Source organism: Dryobates pubescens, chromosome 10 (assembly GCF_014839835.1).
Source record: "Dryobates pubescens isolate bDryPub1 chromosome 10, bDryPub1.pri, whole genome shotgun sequence".
NCBI lineage: Eukaryota > Metazoa > Chordata > Aves > Piciformes > Picidae > Dryobates > Dryobates pubescens.
The window spans coordinates 15951328-15966112 of record NC_071621.1 but is presented as its reverse complement, the minus strand read 5'-3'; the positions used below and the strand labels follow the sequence as shown (position 1 = coordinate 15966112).

At 52.0% G+C, this 14785-nt stretch overlaps 1 protein-coding gene across 4 annotated transcripts in view; it reads left to right on the top strand.

Annotated features, from left to right (window-relative positions):
* The window catches only part of FCHSD2 (FCH and double SH3 domains 2), a 227818-nt gene that overhangs the window by 46448 nt on the left and 166585 nt on the right, over positions 1-14785 (top strand). For 2 of the 4 annotated variants that reach the window (XM_054164634.1, XM_054164633.1), the window contains exon 1: positions 4429-4453. The exons of the other annotated variants lie outside the window; for them this stretch is intronic. In XM_054164634.1, coding sequence (XP_054020609.1) covers positions 4437-4453 — 17 coding nt within the window. In that variant the 5' untranslated portion in view covers positions 4429-4436. Of the gene's footprint in view, positions 1-4428; positions 4454-14785 lie in introns of those variants that run through there. 4 annotated transcript variants of the gene reach the window in all.

The window sequence follows — 14785 nt, the reverse complement described above, 5'->3', positions numbered from 1 at the left end:
TGAGTGCAGTCTGGTATGGCCCCAGTGCCTGCTCACAGCCTCAGTGATGACATCATTGCCATCAGGAGCTGGGTTGGATAGAATAGAAATACAATAGAATAGAATTAACCAGGTTGGAAAAGACTTTTGAGATCATCGAGTCCAACTTATCACCCAACATCATCTCATCAACTAACCCATGGCACCAAGCACCCCATCCAGTCTTCTCTTAAACAACTCCAGTGATGGTGACTCCACCACCCCCCTGGGCAGCCCATTCCAATGGGTTCTCTATGAAGAACTTCCTCCTAACTTCTAGCCTAAACCTCCCCTGGCACAGCTTGAGACTGTGTCCTCTTGTTCTGTCACAGGTTGCCTGGGAGAAGAGACCAACCCCCACCTGGCTACAACCTCCCTTTAGGTAGTTGTAGACAGCAATAAGGTCTCCCCTGAGCCTCCTCTTCTGCAGGCTAAGCAACCCCAGCTCCCTCAGCCTCTCCTCACAGGGCTGTGCTCCAGACCCCTCCCCAGCTTTGTTGCCCTTCTCTGGACACCTTCCAGCATCTCAGTGTCCTTCTTCACCTGAGGGGCCCAGAACTGGACACAGCACTCAAGGTGTGGCCTAACCAGTCCTGAGTACAGGGCAGAATGACCTCCCTGCTCCTGCTGGCCACACTGCTCCTGATGCAGGCCAGGATGCCATTGGCCTTCTTGGCCACCTGGGCACGCTGCTGGCTCATGTTCAGCCTACCATGGACCAGTACCCCCAGGTCCCTCTCTGCCTGGCTGCTCTCCAGCCACTCTGACCCCAGCCTGTAGCACAGCCTGGGGTTGTTGTGGCCAATGTGCAGCACCTGGCACTTGGATGTGTTCTGTCTCATGCCCCTGGACTCTGCCCATCTGCCCAGCCTGGCAAGGTCCCTCTGCAGAGCTCTCCTACCCTCTACCAGCTCAACTCCTGCCCCCAGCTTGGTGTCATCTGCAAACTGACTGCTGATGGACTCAATGCCCTCATCCAGATCATCAATAAAGATATTGAACAGGCTGGGGCCCAGCACTGAGCCCTGGGGGACACCACTAGTGCCTGGCTGCCAGCTGGCTGTGGCACCATTCACCACCACTCTCTGGGCTCAGCCTCCAGCCAGTTCCTCCCCCAGCACAGAGTGCTGCTGTCCAAGCCAGGGGCTGACAGCTTGGCCAGGAGTTTGCTGTGGGGGACGGTGGCAAAGGCCTTGCTGAAGTCCAGGCAGACTGCAGCCACAGCCTGCCCCACACCCATGATGTTGGTTTGGATCTCTCTGTATCTTTTTCATTTCATTGTTCTTACTTCCATCCCAGCTGGTTTAGTTTCTTTCCCAACCCATCAGTTTCCCTCCCTTATTCCCTTACTCTTCCCTTTGGGGTGCAGAGTGGGTCACAGAGAGCATCAGGCACTTGCCAGTGGCTGGCCCAGCCCTCACCTTTGACAGAGCAGCAGAAAAGGCAGCTGAAGGACTTTGGGAGAGTGGAGGGTGTGATCATAAATGAAATGGAAGTGAGTTTTATGCTTACTGTCAGCTTCTTAATTTCTTCAGTTGTCTCTTGTCAAAGCAAGAGTGTGAGATCTCAGGCAACACTGGTTGGACATGGAATCACAGAATCTTAGAGGTTGGAAGGGACCTTCAGAGATCATCTAGTTCAACCCCCCTGCCAAAGCAGCATCACCTATAGGGTGGTCCACACAGGAAGGCATCCAGGTGGGTTTGGAAAGTCTCCAGAGAAGGAGATTCCACAACCTCTCTGGGCAGCCTGTTCCAGGGCTCTGTCAAGAAGTTTCTCCTCATGTTGAGCTGAAACCTTATATGTTTAAGTTTGTATCCATTGGTCCTTGGCTTATTGCAGTGCAGCACCCATAAGAGCTTGTCCCCCTCCACTTGACACCCACCCCTCAGAGACTGAGAGACTGTGATCAGATCCCCTCTCAGCCTTCTCTTCTCCACACTAAACAGCCCCAGGGCTCTCAGTCTCTCTTCACAGGGCAGATGCTCAAGTCCCCTAAGCACCCTTGTGGCTCTCCCTGGGATTATCTCCAGCAGGTCTCTGTCTCTCTTGAGCTGGGGAGCCCAGAACTGGACACAGGATTGCAGCTGTGGTCTCCCCAGGGCAGAGCAGAGGGGCAGAAGAACCTCCCTGGCCCTGCTGGCCACACTTCTCTTGCTGCAGCCCAGGATGCCATTGGCTCTCTTGGCCACAAGGGCACATTGCTGTCCCCTGCAGAACTTGCTGCCCAGCAGCACTCCAAGGTCTGAAGTCAGAAGGCTGATGGAGATCATTTTAGATGCTGCAGGCAGAGAAATACTTCAGTTACTGGATTCCAGATGTGGCTTTTGCCCTGCCTTTAGCCGGGGCCACTTTGTGCGTTCAGAGCGGTTTTGCTTGGAAAAGGAAAATCCAGGCTTTGGTGTCATTCTGGGAAGTCCCCCACCTCCAGAAGTCTCTGAACTGGAAGCTGTTGGGCACTTGGTGATGAAAATTCTTTCTGATGGCTCTGCCTTGGCTGTAGGTAGTGCTTTTAATTGCCTCTTTGAAGCGGCACCTTGCTCCCTCTTCTCTTTGAAGAACCAACTTTACCTGCTGGAAAGGAGCTAACAGCAGACCCTCAACTCATTAGAAGGCTGTTTCTCATTTTAATGACCTTGTTACATTCCAGCCTCTGAAGTCCCTCTTTGGAAATGGAGGCTTTTCTGTTAACACAATTTCTCCTTCAGGTGCTCAGAATTTGCTGCATGTCTGGCCTGGATCAGTAGTGGTGTGGCCAACTGGACCAGAGAAGTGATTGTGCCACTGTACTGGGCACTGGGCAGGCCACACCTTGAGTACTGGGTGCAGTTTGGGGCTGCTCACTCCAAGAAGGACATTGAAGGGTTGGAGCATGTCCAGAGAAGGGCAATAAAGCTGGGAAAGGGTCTGGGAAACAAACATTGTGAGGAGCAGCTGAGGGGACCTGGGGTTGTATGGTCTGGAGAAAAGGAGGCTGAGGGGAGACCTTCTGGCTCTCTACAGCTCCATGAAAAGATGTTGGAGTCATGTGGTTGTTCTCCCTAGTCTCAAGTTATAGAAGGAGAGGAAATGGCCTGAAATTGTGCCAGGGGAGGGTTAGGTTGGAGAGGAGGGAAAATTTCTTTGCTGCCAGAGTGGTCAGGGATTGGTAGAGGCTGCCCAGGGAGGTGGTGGAGTCCCCATGGCTGGAGGTGTTCAAGAAATCTGTGGCCATGGCACTAGTGGCTGTGGTGGCATTAGGTTGATCACAGAATCATTAAAGTTGGAAAAGATCTTTAAGATCATTGAGTCCAACTGCAACCCAACCACCATGACCACTAAACTATAGCCTGAAGTGCCACATCTACAGCTTCTTGAACACCTCCAGGGATGGTGACTTCACCACCTCCCTGGGCGGCCTAGCCCAATTCCTGACCACTCTTGCAGCAAAGCAGGTTTTTCCTAATGTCCAGTCTAAACCTCCCCTGGTACAACTTAAACCCCTTTCCTGTCCTCCTATGTGTTGTTACCTGGGAGAAGAGACCAACACCAGCCTCATTCCACCACCTTTCAGGTTGCTGTAGTAATCACTATGATCTTCCCTCAGCCATCTTTTCTCCAGACTAAAGAACCACAGCTCCCTCAGCCACTCCTTGTATGATGCCCTTCAAACCTCTCTCCAGCCTTGTTGCTCATCTCTGGACACTCTCCAGGACCTCAGTCTCTTTCCTGTGCTGTGATGCCTGGAATTGTTCAGAATCACAGAATCAACCAGGTTGGAACAGACCTCGGAGATCATCAAGTCCAACCTATTACCTAATCCCTAACACCTCCTGACAGCTAAACCATGGCTCCCAGTGCCACATCCAATCCTTTCTTGAGCACTTCCAGGGAGGGTGACTCCACCACCTCCCTGGGCAGCACATCCCAGTGTCTCTGAAGAACTTTCTCCTCCCCTTGAGCCTAAGCTTCCCCTGGTACAGGGGCACCATCACTTCCCTACTTCTGCTAGCCACACTGTTCTTGATCTGGGCCAAGATGCTGGTGGCCTTCTTGGCCACCTGGACACACTGCTGGCTCATCTTCAGCTGCTTGTCAACCAGCCCCCCCAAGATCCTTTTCCACCTGGCTGCTTCCCAGCCACTCTACCCCAAGCCTCCTTGGGGTTATTGTGACCCAAGTGCAGCACCCAGCTCTTGGCCTTGTTGAACCTCATCCCTTCGGCCTTGGCCCACGGATCCAGCCTGGCCAGGTCTCTCTGCAGACCCTTCTTACCCTCCAGCACTCCCTCTCGAGGTCTTTTCCAACCAAAGCAATTCTCTGCTTTCTCCTCAGAGGCTTCAGCAGTGATAATTTGCTTCACTGTAAACACAGAAACACAAGAGAGGAGCCTGGGATGCGCAGGGCTTGCGTCTTGCCGTGATGAATCGCTCCTGGAGATGAATTATTGCTCCAGGTAGCTTGGCTTTGTCTCTGGACACGGGGAGGGAATATTAATGTGCTGTGTCCCTGCCTGTGTGGGTGTTCCTCGAGCCCCTCATTAGGCATGCAGCTGCCAGGGGCTCTGTTAGCTCAGCATTTATTATCTCCACCGCTGGTCTGAACTGAGCCATGCTGCAGATTTCTCCCAGCTGAAGTGTTTGGGAATTCAGTCGTGCCTTTGGGAGTGACAATCCTGTCTGTCCTTCACTTCCAACCCAGGTGAAACCCCCTCCTTCTCTTTGTGCTGCTTTTTCCCCATCCTGCTGGGGAAGGTGGGATGAGGCAGCCAGATAAAAGCAGGAGATGAAGCCTCCAAACAGGCATCTCAGTGTGCCTAACAGAATCCTGGTTTCCTCTGGGGGAGGCAAAAGGTTTTGCCCTCCTCCTACCCTCACTTGAGGAAGGACATTGAGGTGCTGGAGCAGGACCAGAGAACCAGAGAAGGGCAATGTAGCTAATGAAGGGTCAGGAGAACAGGTCTGGGGAGGAGCAGCTGAGGGACCTGGGGTTGTTGAGCCTGGGGAAAGGAGGCTGAGGGGAGACCTTCTGGCTCTCTGAAAGGAGGTTGGAATCAGGTGGGGGTTGGTCTCTTCTCTCTAGTAGCAAGTGATGGGATGATAAGAAGTGGCTTTGAGGTTGCAGCAGGGAAGGTTTACACAGGCTTTTACCAGAAACACCTTCAGTGGGAGGGTTCTCAAAGACTGGAACAGGCTCCCCAGGGAGGTGGGTGAATGCTCATCCCTGGAGGTGTTTAAACTGTGCAGAGATGTGGTGCTGAAGGAGGTGGGGTCCTTCTGTGAGGGTGATGAGGCAGGAATTGATTGTCCAGAGAAAGTTGTGGATGCCTCATTCCTGGAAGCATTCAAGGCCAGGCTGGATGAGGCTTTGATCAGCCTGATCTAGTGGGAGGGGGGTTGGATGATGATCTTTAAGCTGCCTTCCAACTCCAACCCTTCTGTGATTTTATGGTTTAGCACCAGACTTGGTAGAGTTAGGGACTGGTTGGACCCAATGATCTTTTCCAACCCAAACAGTTCCATGCTTCTGTGGAGGTCATTTGGACCAGTGAAGAAGCGTGTGGGCAAGGGTATCCTGGAGGGGACTGTGTCACAGGTGCCTGGATGTGAGCTCCTGCAGCTGGGAAACAAACAAGAGGAGTTCAAAATATGTTTGCAGTTGTGAGGTCCTTGGCAGCCCAGAGATGCAGTGAGAGAGGTCACTCTCTGACATCTTTGCAAGGTGGTGGCAATCAGGAGAGGTTCCTGGTGGCTGGGTGAAGGCCATACCCATTTGCAGAGACAGCTGCAAGAAGCATCTGGGGAGCAGCAGGCTGGGCAGCTTTGCTTTATTTCCTGGGAAGAACTATGGAACAAAATCTCCAGGGCTTCTTTTCCCAGAAACTGTTTCTTGAAGGAGCAAGATGGTGACTGGGAGTGGCCAGCATGGACTTCCCCAGGGCAAATTGCCCCTCCTTGCCTTCTGAGAGAGCTGGCAATGTGATGTGGTGGCAGCAACATGTGTGGTGTGGACCGGCTTCAGTGAGACCTGTGCCACAATCTGCTGCAGTACCTTGATAGCCACTTTGGGGACTGATAAGTGGGTGGAAAATTGACTGCACTTGCCAGCTGGAAGTGGTGGAGAGCAGTGCAAAGCCCAGCTGGTAGCTGGGTGTCCCTCAGAGGTCAGTAGTGATCAATGCTAGTCAATGACTTCAGTAGGAGGCTGGGTGATGGGGTGAAGCGTGTTCTCAACAGTCACAGAACGGTCTGGATTGGAAGGGACCTCCAAAGGTTATCTAGTCCAACACCCCTGCAGTCAGCAGGGACATCCTCCACTAGATCAGGTTGCTCAGAGCTTTGTAGAAACATTCAAGCTGACAGCTCCCAGAGAAAGAAAAGTGGGGGCAAAACTGGACATGAGCTGGCACAGAGTGATGCCAACCCAGAGCCAACTCTGTCCTGGGCTGATCCCCAGCAGTGTGTGCAGCAGGGGCAGGGAGGGGATTCTGCCCCTCTGCTGTGCTCTGCTGAGACCCCACCTGCAGTGCTGGGGAAGCTCTGGAGTCACAGAATCATTGAATTGTCAGGGTTGGAAGGGGCCTCAAGGATCATCTGTTTTTAAGCCCCCTGCCATGGGCAGGCACAATGAAACCATGGACAGGAATAAAACCATGAGTTGGAAGGGACCTCCAAAGATCATCTATTTCATGCAGTCATCAGGGACATCCTCCACTAGATCAGGGTGCTCAGAGCCTCATGGAGCCTGACCTTGATTATCTCCAGGGATGTGCCCTCAACTACCTCCCTGGGCAACCTGTTCCAGTGTTCCACCACCCTCATGGTGCAGAACTTGTTCCCAACATCCAATCTAATTCTCCTCCAATTTCAAACCAGTTGAAGGGTTTCAAACTGGGGGACAGTGGTTGGTAGTTAGGCTGGAGGGAGGGCTGTGTCCAGAGTATCCTTGACAGGTGGGTGATATGGGGTTGGCAGGAACCTCGTGAAGGTCAACAAAGGCAAGTGGCAAGTCCTGCCCCTGGGACATGCCAGGCTTGAGCAGCAGAGCAGGCTGGGCTGATGTGCTGGAAATGTCCACATCATCTGGTCCATAAATACTTCACGGGGTGTAGCTCAGCCTTGCAGCTCCTCATGAGTCAGGATGCTTCCCTTGCTGAGGATCTCATCACTATCAAAGCCATCTTAGATCTTCATGTTAGCTGAGGGAGGGAGACAAGTGACATTCAAGGCTGGATTTTAAGTTGCACTGGGCAGGTTTTTGTTTAGTTTTGTTTCAGAGGTAGGTTGGGATATTTTGGGGTGTGGGGGGGTGTTAAGATTGTGTTCATTCTTTCTGGGGTCAGAGTGGCTGGAGAGCGACCAGGCAGAGAGGGACCTGGGGGTACTGGTCCATGGTAGGCTGAACATGAGCCTGCAGTGTGCCCAGGCGGCCAAGAAGGCCAATGGCATCCTGGCCTGCATCAGGCACAGTGTGGCCAGCAGGAGCAGGGAGGTCATTCTGCCCCTGTACACTGCACTGGTTAGGCCACACCTCGAGTACTGTGTCCAGTTCTGGGCCCCTCAGTTTAGGAAGGAGGTTGTGTTGCTGGAACGAGTCCAGAGAAGGGCAACAAAGCTGGGGAGGGGCTTGGAGCACAGCCCTGTGAGGAGAGGCTGAGGGAGCTGGGGTTGCTTAGCCTGGAGAAGAGGAGGCTCAGGGGAGAACTCATTGCTGTCTACAACTACCTGAAGGGAGGTTGTAGACAGGCAGAGGTTGGTCTCTTCTCCTGGGCAACCAGCACCAGAACAAGAGGGCACAGTCTCAAGCTGTGCCAGGGGAGGTTTAGGCTGGAGGTGAGGAGGAAGTTTTACACAGAGAGAGTGGAGAGAGTGATTGCCCATTGGAATGGGCTGCCCAGGGAGGTGGTGGAGTCACCATCATTGAAAGTGTTCAGGAGGAGACTTGATAGGGTGCTTGGTGCCATGGGTTAGTTGATTAGGTGGTGTTGGATGATAGGTTGAACTCGATGATCTCGAAGGTCTCTTCCAACCTGGTCTGGTCTGGTCTATTCTATTCTGTTTAGGGGCTGATAGATGGGGTGTAGATGGTTCAGTTGTGAGTTTTGTCTTGGAATGAGACATAAAGAATGAGCAAAGCCAGCTGTGGGATTCTGCCTTAATACATCTGATGTACATCAGATGTACATCTGATGGCTGAGGGAGTTTTCTAGGGGTATCTCCACTTAATTTATAGAATCACAGAATGGTTTGGGTTGGAAAGGACCTTTCAAGGTCATCCAGTCCAACTCCCCTGCAATCAGCAGGGACATCTGCAACTAGAACAGGCTGCTCAAAGACCCTCCAACCTGGGCTGGAGGGATAGAGCATCTCCCACCTCTCTGGGCAACCTGGGACAGGCTCTCACCACCCTCAGGATAAAAAAAAACAAGTATCTTTTTTTATGTCTACTGCGAATCTCCCTCTTGGTTTCAAACCATCCCCCCTTGTCCTGTCACCACAGGCCCTGCTCAAAAGTCTATCCCCAGCTTTCTTTAAGTCTTGAAAGGCCACTAGAAGGTCTCCCTGGAGCCTTGTCTTCTCTAGGCCAAACAACCCCAACTCTCCCAGCCTGGCCTTCCAGCCCTCGAATCATCTCCATGGCCTCCTCTGGCCCTACTCCAACAGGTCCCTGTCTGTGCTGTGCTGAGGCCTCCAGAGCTGCCCCAGCACTGCTGGTGGGGTCTGAGCAGAGCACAGCAGAGGGGCAGAATCCCCTCCCTGCTCCTGCTGCCCACACTGCTGGAGATCAACCCAGCACAGGGCCAGCTGTGGGCTGGCAGAGCTTGATGCCAGCTTATGCCCAGCTTTGTCCCCACTTTTCTTTCACTGGGAGCTGTGTGCTTGAGTGTTTTCAGTGGAAAGATTCAGAGTGAGTGTTTACTTTCATCTTGACAAAGCAAAGCAAAGCAAAGCAGTTCAGTGTTAGTTTGGACACCACTGCACTCTGTCTGTGTTTGCAAATCTTCTGTTTGCAGAAACTGCAAAGTCATAACTGGCCACTGTCATCTGTTCTAGAAGTCCTGAGTTATTCTTGAGCTGCTGATGGGGAGCTGGAATTTTATAGCCATTTCAGAGAAGGGCTACAAGGATGAGCAGGGGGCTGGAGCTCTTCTCCTGTAAGGACATGCTGAGAGAGTTGGGATTGTTCAGTTTGGAGAAGAGAAGGCTCTGAGGAGACCGCCAGGGGAGGTTTAGGCTGGAGGTTAGGAAGAAGTTCTACACAGAGAGAGTGATTGGCTATGGCAATGTGCTGCCCAGGGAGGTGGTGGAGTCACCATCACTGGAGTGTTTAGGAAGAGACTGGATGGGGTGCTTGGTGCCATGGTTTAGTTGATGAGATGGTGTTGGGTGATAGGTTGGACTTGATAATCTCGAAGGTCTTTTCCAACTTGGTTAATTCTATTATATTCTACTGTGGCCTTCCAGTATCTGAAGGGGGCTACAAGAAAGCTGGGGAGGGACTTTTTAGGGTGTCAGGGAGGGATAGGACTGGGGGGAATGGATCCAAGCAAGAAGAGGGGAGATTTAGATTAGACATTAGGAAGAAGTTCTTCCCCATGAGGGTAGTGAGACACTGGCACAAGTTGCCCAGGGGAGGTGGTGGAAGCCTGATCCCTGGAGGTTTTGAAGGCCAGGCTGGAGGTGGCTCTGAGCAACCTGCTGTAGTGTGAGGTGTCCCTGCCCATGGCAGGGGGGTTGGAACTGGCTGATCCTTGAGGTCCCTTCCAACCCTGACAATTCTACAATTCTATGACTTCAAGTCATACAAATGTAGGGATGGAGGCCACAGCTTGCTCAGCACAAACACTTGAGTACTGTGCAGCCCTGACAACCAGAGAGGGAATTGCTCTCTCTGTTCAATAGCTGATTTAACTCCATCCACAGGGCTGCACAAAAATTAAATCAGAGACTTTCAAGTGCAGTTCTCTGGAATAAAAGAAGGGTCTGCATTTACACAGGCGAATGGATTTGCACTGAAAAGCTGAGAAATTCAGCTGGAATAGGCTGGGGAGCCTGCTCCAGGGTTTGAGATTCCTATCAGTGAAGAGGTTTCTTCTAAATACCCAACCTAAACCTACTCTGGAGCAACTTGAGGCCATTTCCTCTTGTCCTATCACTTGTTTTTTGGGAGAAGAGACCCACCCCCACCTGACTCCAAGCATCTTTCAGGGAGCTGTAGAGAGCAATGAGGTCTCCCCTCAGCCACCTCTTCTCCAGAGTAAACAACCCTAGCTCCCTCAGCTGCTTCTCACCAGGCCTGTTCTCCAGACCCTTCCCCAGCTTTCTTGCCTTTGTCTGGATATGCTCCAGCCCCTCAATGTCCTTCTTGGAGTGAGAGATCCAAAACTGAATGCAGGACTCAAGGTGTGGCACACCTTGAACTCTAGAATACCGTGCAGCCCTGACAGCCAGAGAGGGAATTGCTTTCTCTGTTCAAAAGCTGATTTAACTCCATCCGCAGGGCTGCACAAAAATTCAGTCAGAGACTTTCAAGTGCAGTTCTCTGGAATGAAAGAAGGGACCGCATTTACACAGTTGAATGGTCTGAGGGCCCTTCCAACCTGAGCCATTCTAGGATTCTGTGATTGTGTGTTGGTGGGTGAAGTCCTGCCACACAGCAGAAAACTCTCCACCCTCCTTTTCAGGTATTAGAGTCTGGCAGGAAAGTCCTTGTGGGTCCCACTTTGGGTCCTGACTGTCCTAACGACACCGGGAGCAACTGTTGTGCAACTCCACCACTCTGCTTTCAGCCAGCCTTGGCCAGTTGCTGACACTGCAGAGGAGGACAACCCTCCTGTGCAGAGCTGCTCTAGCTGTTTGTGCTTTGGGAAAGAACATTCCTTTGGAATCCTGCCAGGCTGAGATTTCATCCTGGTCACAGGGAGCAGTAAGCCGTGGAAGGGGCTGCAGCCAGCAGGCTGTGAGGAAATGCTGTGGGTGGTTGGCATGGTCTCTGGGGGTTAAATCATCTCTGCATGGTGAAACCATTAGGAGAACTTTCCTGAGAGGAGGGATGTTTTCCTTCAGGCTTGCAACAGGCTCCTTTCAAGAGCCTGGGCCCACTCTGGAGCTGTAACAAAATAGTTTCTGTCAAGTGGTGGCTTCTTGGCCTGGTGCTGAGTGTGATTTTCAGGGACTCAGAAATGTTTGGGCTGGAGAAGACCTTTAAGATCCTTGAGTCCAACCAGTAAAATAACACAGCAAAGTCCACCACCGAACCATGTCTCTCAGCACCACATCTACAGAGCTTTTCAATACCTCTGCTTTGAGGACCAGCTGAGAGAGTTGGGGTTGATCTGCATGGAGGAGAGAGATGGGATTCATCTGCCTGGAGAAGAGAACGCTCTGGGGGCACTTGCTAGCAACCTCCTTGTTGTGGAAGGGGGCCTCCAGGAGAGCAAAGAGAGACTTTTGACCAGGGCTGGTAGAGACAGGACAAGGGGTGATGGTTACAAATGGGAAGAAGCTGGATTTTGATGAGCCTTTAGGAAGAAATTCTTCCCCATGAGGCTGGTGAGGCATGGGAACAGGTTGCCCAGAGAAGCTGTGGAAGCTTCAACCTTGGGAATGTTCAAGGGCTGGTTGGATAGGGACTTGTGCTAGGAGGGCTGGAACTAGATGATCTTTATGGTCCCTTCCAATCAAACCCAATCAATGACACTGTGAGCTTTGGATGTTCAGATGTTGGCTGACTGCTGTAGATGTTGGATGCAGAATCACAGAATGATAGGACTTGGAAGGAACCTCTAGAGGTCATTTAGTCCTGCTGAAGCAGGGTCACTGGTTGCTCAGCATCATATGCAGGCACGTTCAGAGAGGAGATGGAGCCTGTGGGATTTGTCTTTGGAACAGGAGAGCCTAAAGAGAGTGGTGGTGAATGGTGCCACATCCAGCTGGTGGCCGGTCACCAGTGGCGTCCCCCAGGGATCACTGCTGGGCCCCATCCTCTTTAATATCTTCTTTGATGATCTGGATGAGGGGGTTGAGTCAGTCATCAGCAAGTTTGCAGATGACACCAAGTTGGGAGCAGATGTTGGTCAGTTAGAGGGCAGAAGGGCTCTGCAGAGGGACCTCGACTGCCTGGACAGATGAGCAGAGTCCAACGGGATGGCATTCAACAAGTCCAAGTGCCAGGTGCTGCACTTTGGCCACAACAACCCCATGCAGGGCTACAGGCTGGGGTCAGAGTGGCTGGAGAGCTGCCAAACAGAGAGGGACCTGGGGGTGCTGATTGACACCTGCCTAAACATGAGCCTGCAGTGTGCCCAGGTGGCCAAGAAGGCCAATGGCATCCTGGCCTGCATTAGGAATAGTGTGGCCAGCAGAAGCAGGGAGGTCATTGTGCCCCTGGACTCTGCACTGGTTAGGCCACACCTTGAGTCCTGTGTCCAGTTCTGGGCCCCTCAGTTTAGGAAGGACATTGAGACTCTTGAACGTGTCCAGAGAAGGGCAATGAGGCTGGGGAGAGGCCTTGAGCACAGCCCTATGAGGAGAGGCTGAGGGAGCTGGGGTTGTTTAGCCTGGAGAAGAGAAGGCTCAGGGGTGACCTCATTGCCCTCTACAACTACCTGAAAGGTGGTTGTAGACAGGAGGGGGTTGGTCTCTTCTCCCAGGCAACCAGCGCCAGAACAAGGGGACACAGTCTCAAGCTGTGCCAGGGGAGGTTTAGACTCGAGGTGAGGAGAAAGTTCTTCACTGAGCGAGTCGTTCGTCATTGGAATGTGCTGCCCAGGGAGGTGGTGGAGTCGCCGTCCCTGGAGGTGTTCAAGGGGAGATTGGACGTGGCACTTGGTGCCATGGTCTGGTTGTGAGGTCTATCGAGACAGGTTGGACTTGGTGATCCTTGGGGTCTCTTCCAACCTTGGTGATACTGTGATACTGTAAAATAAATGGTTTTGTAATACTAGATGAAATACCTTGAACTCTACAAAGCAGATTAATTGAAAGTTGTGGACTCCTCAACCCTGGAAGTGTTGAAGTGCTGGAGGAGGCTTTGAGCAACCTGGTGTAGTGGAAGGTATCCCTGCCCATGCTAGGGAGGTTTGAACTGGATGATTTGGAAGGTCCCTTCCAGCTCAACCCATTCAATGATTTAGAAGGATCTCAGACAGCTTTATGTGTTCCCATGGAGGCAATGATTGTGGCACAGTCATACAGCCCTTGGTACCCACCTGAGCTACACAGTGGGGCTTGAAGGAGGTGGGATTCATAGAATTCATGGAATGGTTTCAGTTGGAAGGGACCTGAAAGATCATCTAGTTCCAGCCCCACTGCTATGGGCAGGGATGCAATGATTGGCATTGGAATGTGGCCAGAACGTTGGGGCAGTCATTAATCTGGACAGGATTTGAAGCAGTCCTGATGCCATGAGACTTTTGGTTTCCATCCAGGCTAGACTGAGCCCTATCAGCATGTGGAAGATGTTCTTCATGGCTGAAGTGGAGAAGACAGGAGTAGAAATAGCCCATTCAGAGCTCCTTTTGTTTGTGTTTATGGAGTTAACCTCATTACAGCATGTTCCTGAGGATTATTGGTTTTATTAATGAGTCACCATCATTATTGTGGAACTAATTGAATCAGAATTAGATAATTTATGGGGGTTTTTTTGCTGGTGGTAGAGCTTCAAGCTTCATAGTTTCTGACAGAGAAAATGACTCTGCTCTGGCTGTTGGAGGGCTAAAGAGGGAATGTCTTCAGCTGTTGACACACTGAGGCGTGTGAAGCTGCTTCCAGTTGGAATGGTGCTGGTGTTGAAATCCTGGCTGGGATGGTAGAACTTGAAGGGGTTGAGTGCACCCTCAGTTTGCAGGTGACACAAAATTAAGCAGGAGTGGTAATAAATTCATGGAATGGTTTGGGTTGGAAGGGACCTTAACAGATCATCCAGTTCCAACCCCTCTGGTACTGGCAGGGGATACCTCCCACTGGCCAAGGTTGCTCAAGACGTCATCCAACCTGGTCTTGAACACTTCCAGGGAGGGGACATCCATAACTTCCCTGGGCAACTTGTTCCAGTGTTCTCACCACCCTTATTGTTGAGCTGCTTGAGGGTAGGAAGGCTCTGCAGAGAGATCTGAGTAGGTTGGATCAATGGGTTAAGGTCAGTACTATGAAGTTTAATAAGGCCAAGTGCCAGGGCCTGCACTTTGGTCTCTGCAACCCCATGAGCACTCCAGGCCTGGGACAGAGTGGCTGGAAACTGCTCAGCAGAAAAGGATCTGGGGGTGTTGGTTGAGGGCAGCTGAAGATGAGTCAGCAGTGTGCTCAGGTGGCCAAGAAGGCCACCGGCAGCCTGGCCTGGATCAGCAATGGTGTGGCCAGCAGGAGCAGGGAAGCGATCCTGCCACTGTACTGGGCACTGGTGAGGCTGCATCTTGAGGACAGGGTTCAGTTTTGGGCTCCTCATTTCAAGAAGGACATTGAGGGGTTGGAACATGTCCAGAGAAGGACAACAGAGCTGGTGAGGGGATTGGAGGGCAGGGCTGGAGAGGAGCAGCTAAAGGACCTGGGGTTGTTCAGTCTGCAGAAGAGGAGGCTGAGGGGAGACCTCATTGCTCTCTACAACTCCCTGAAAGGAAGATGGAGTAAGGCTGGTGTTGGCCTCTTGTCCCAAGTAAGTAATGACAGTCTAAGAGGAAACAGCCTGAAATTGTGCCAGGGGAGGGTTAGGTTGAAGCTTGGAAAAATGTTATTTGATGCAAGAGTGGTCAGGGACTGGAACAGGCTGCCCAGGAGATGGTGGAGTCACC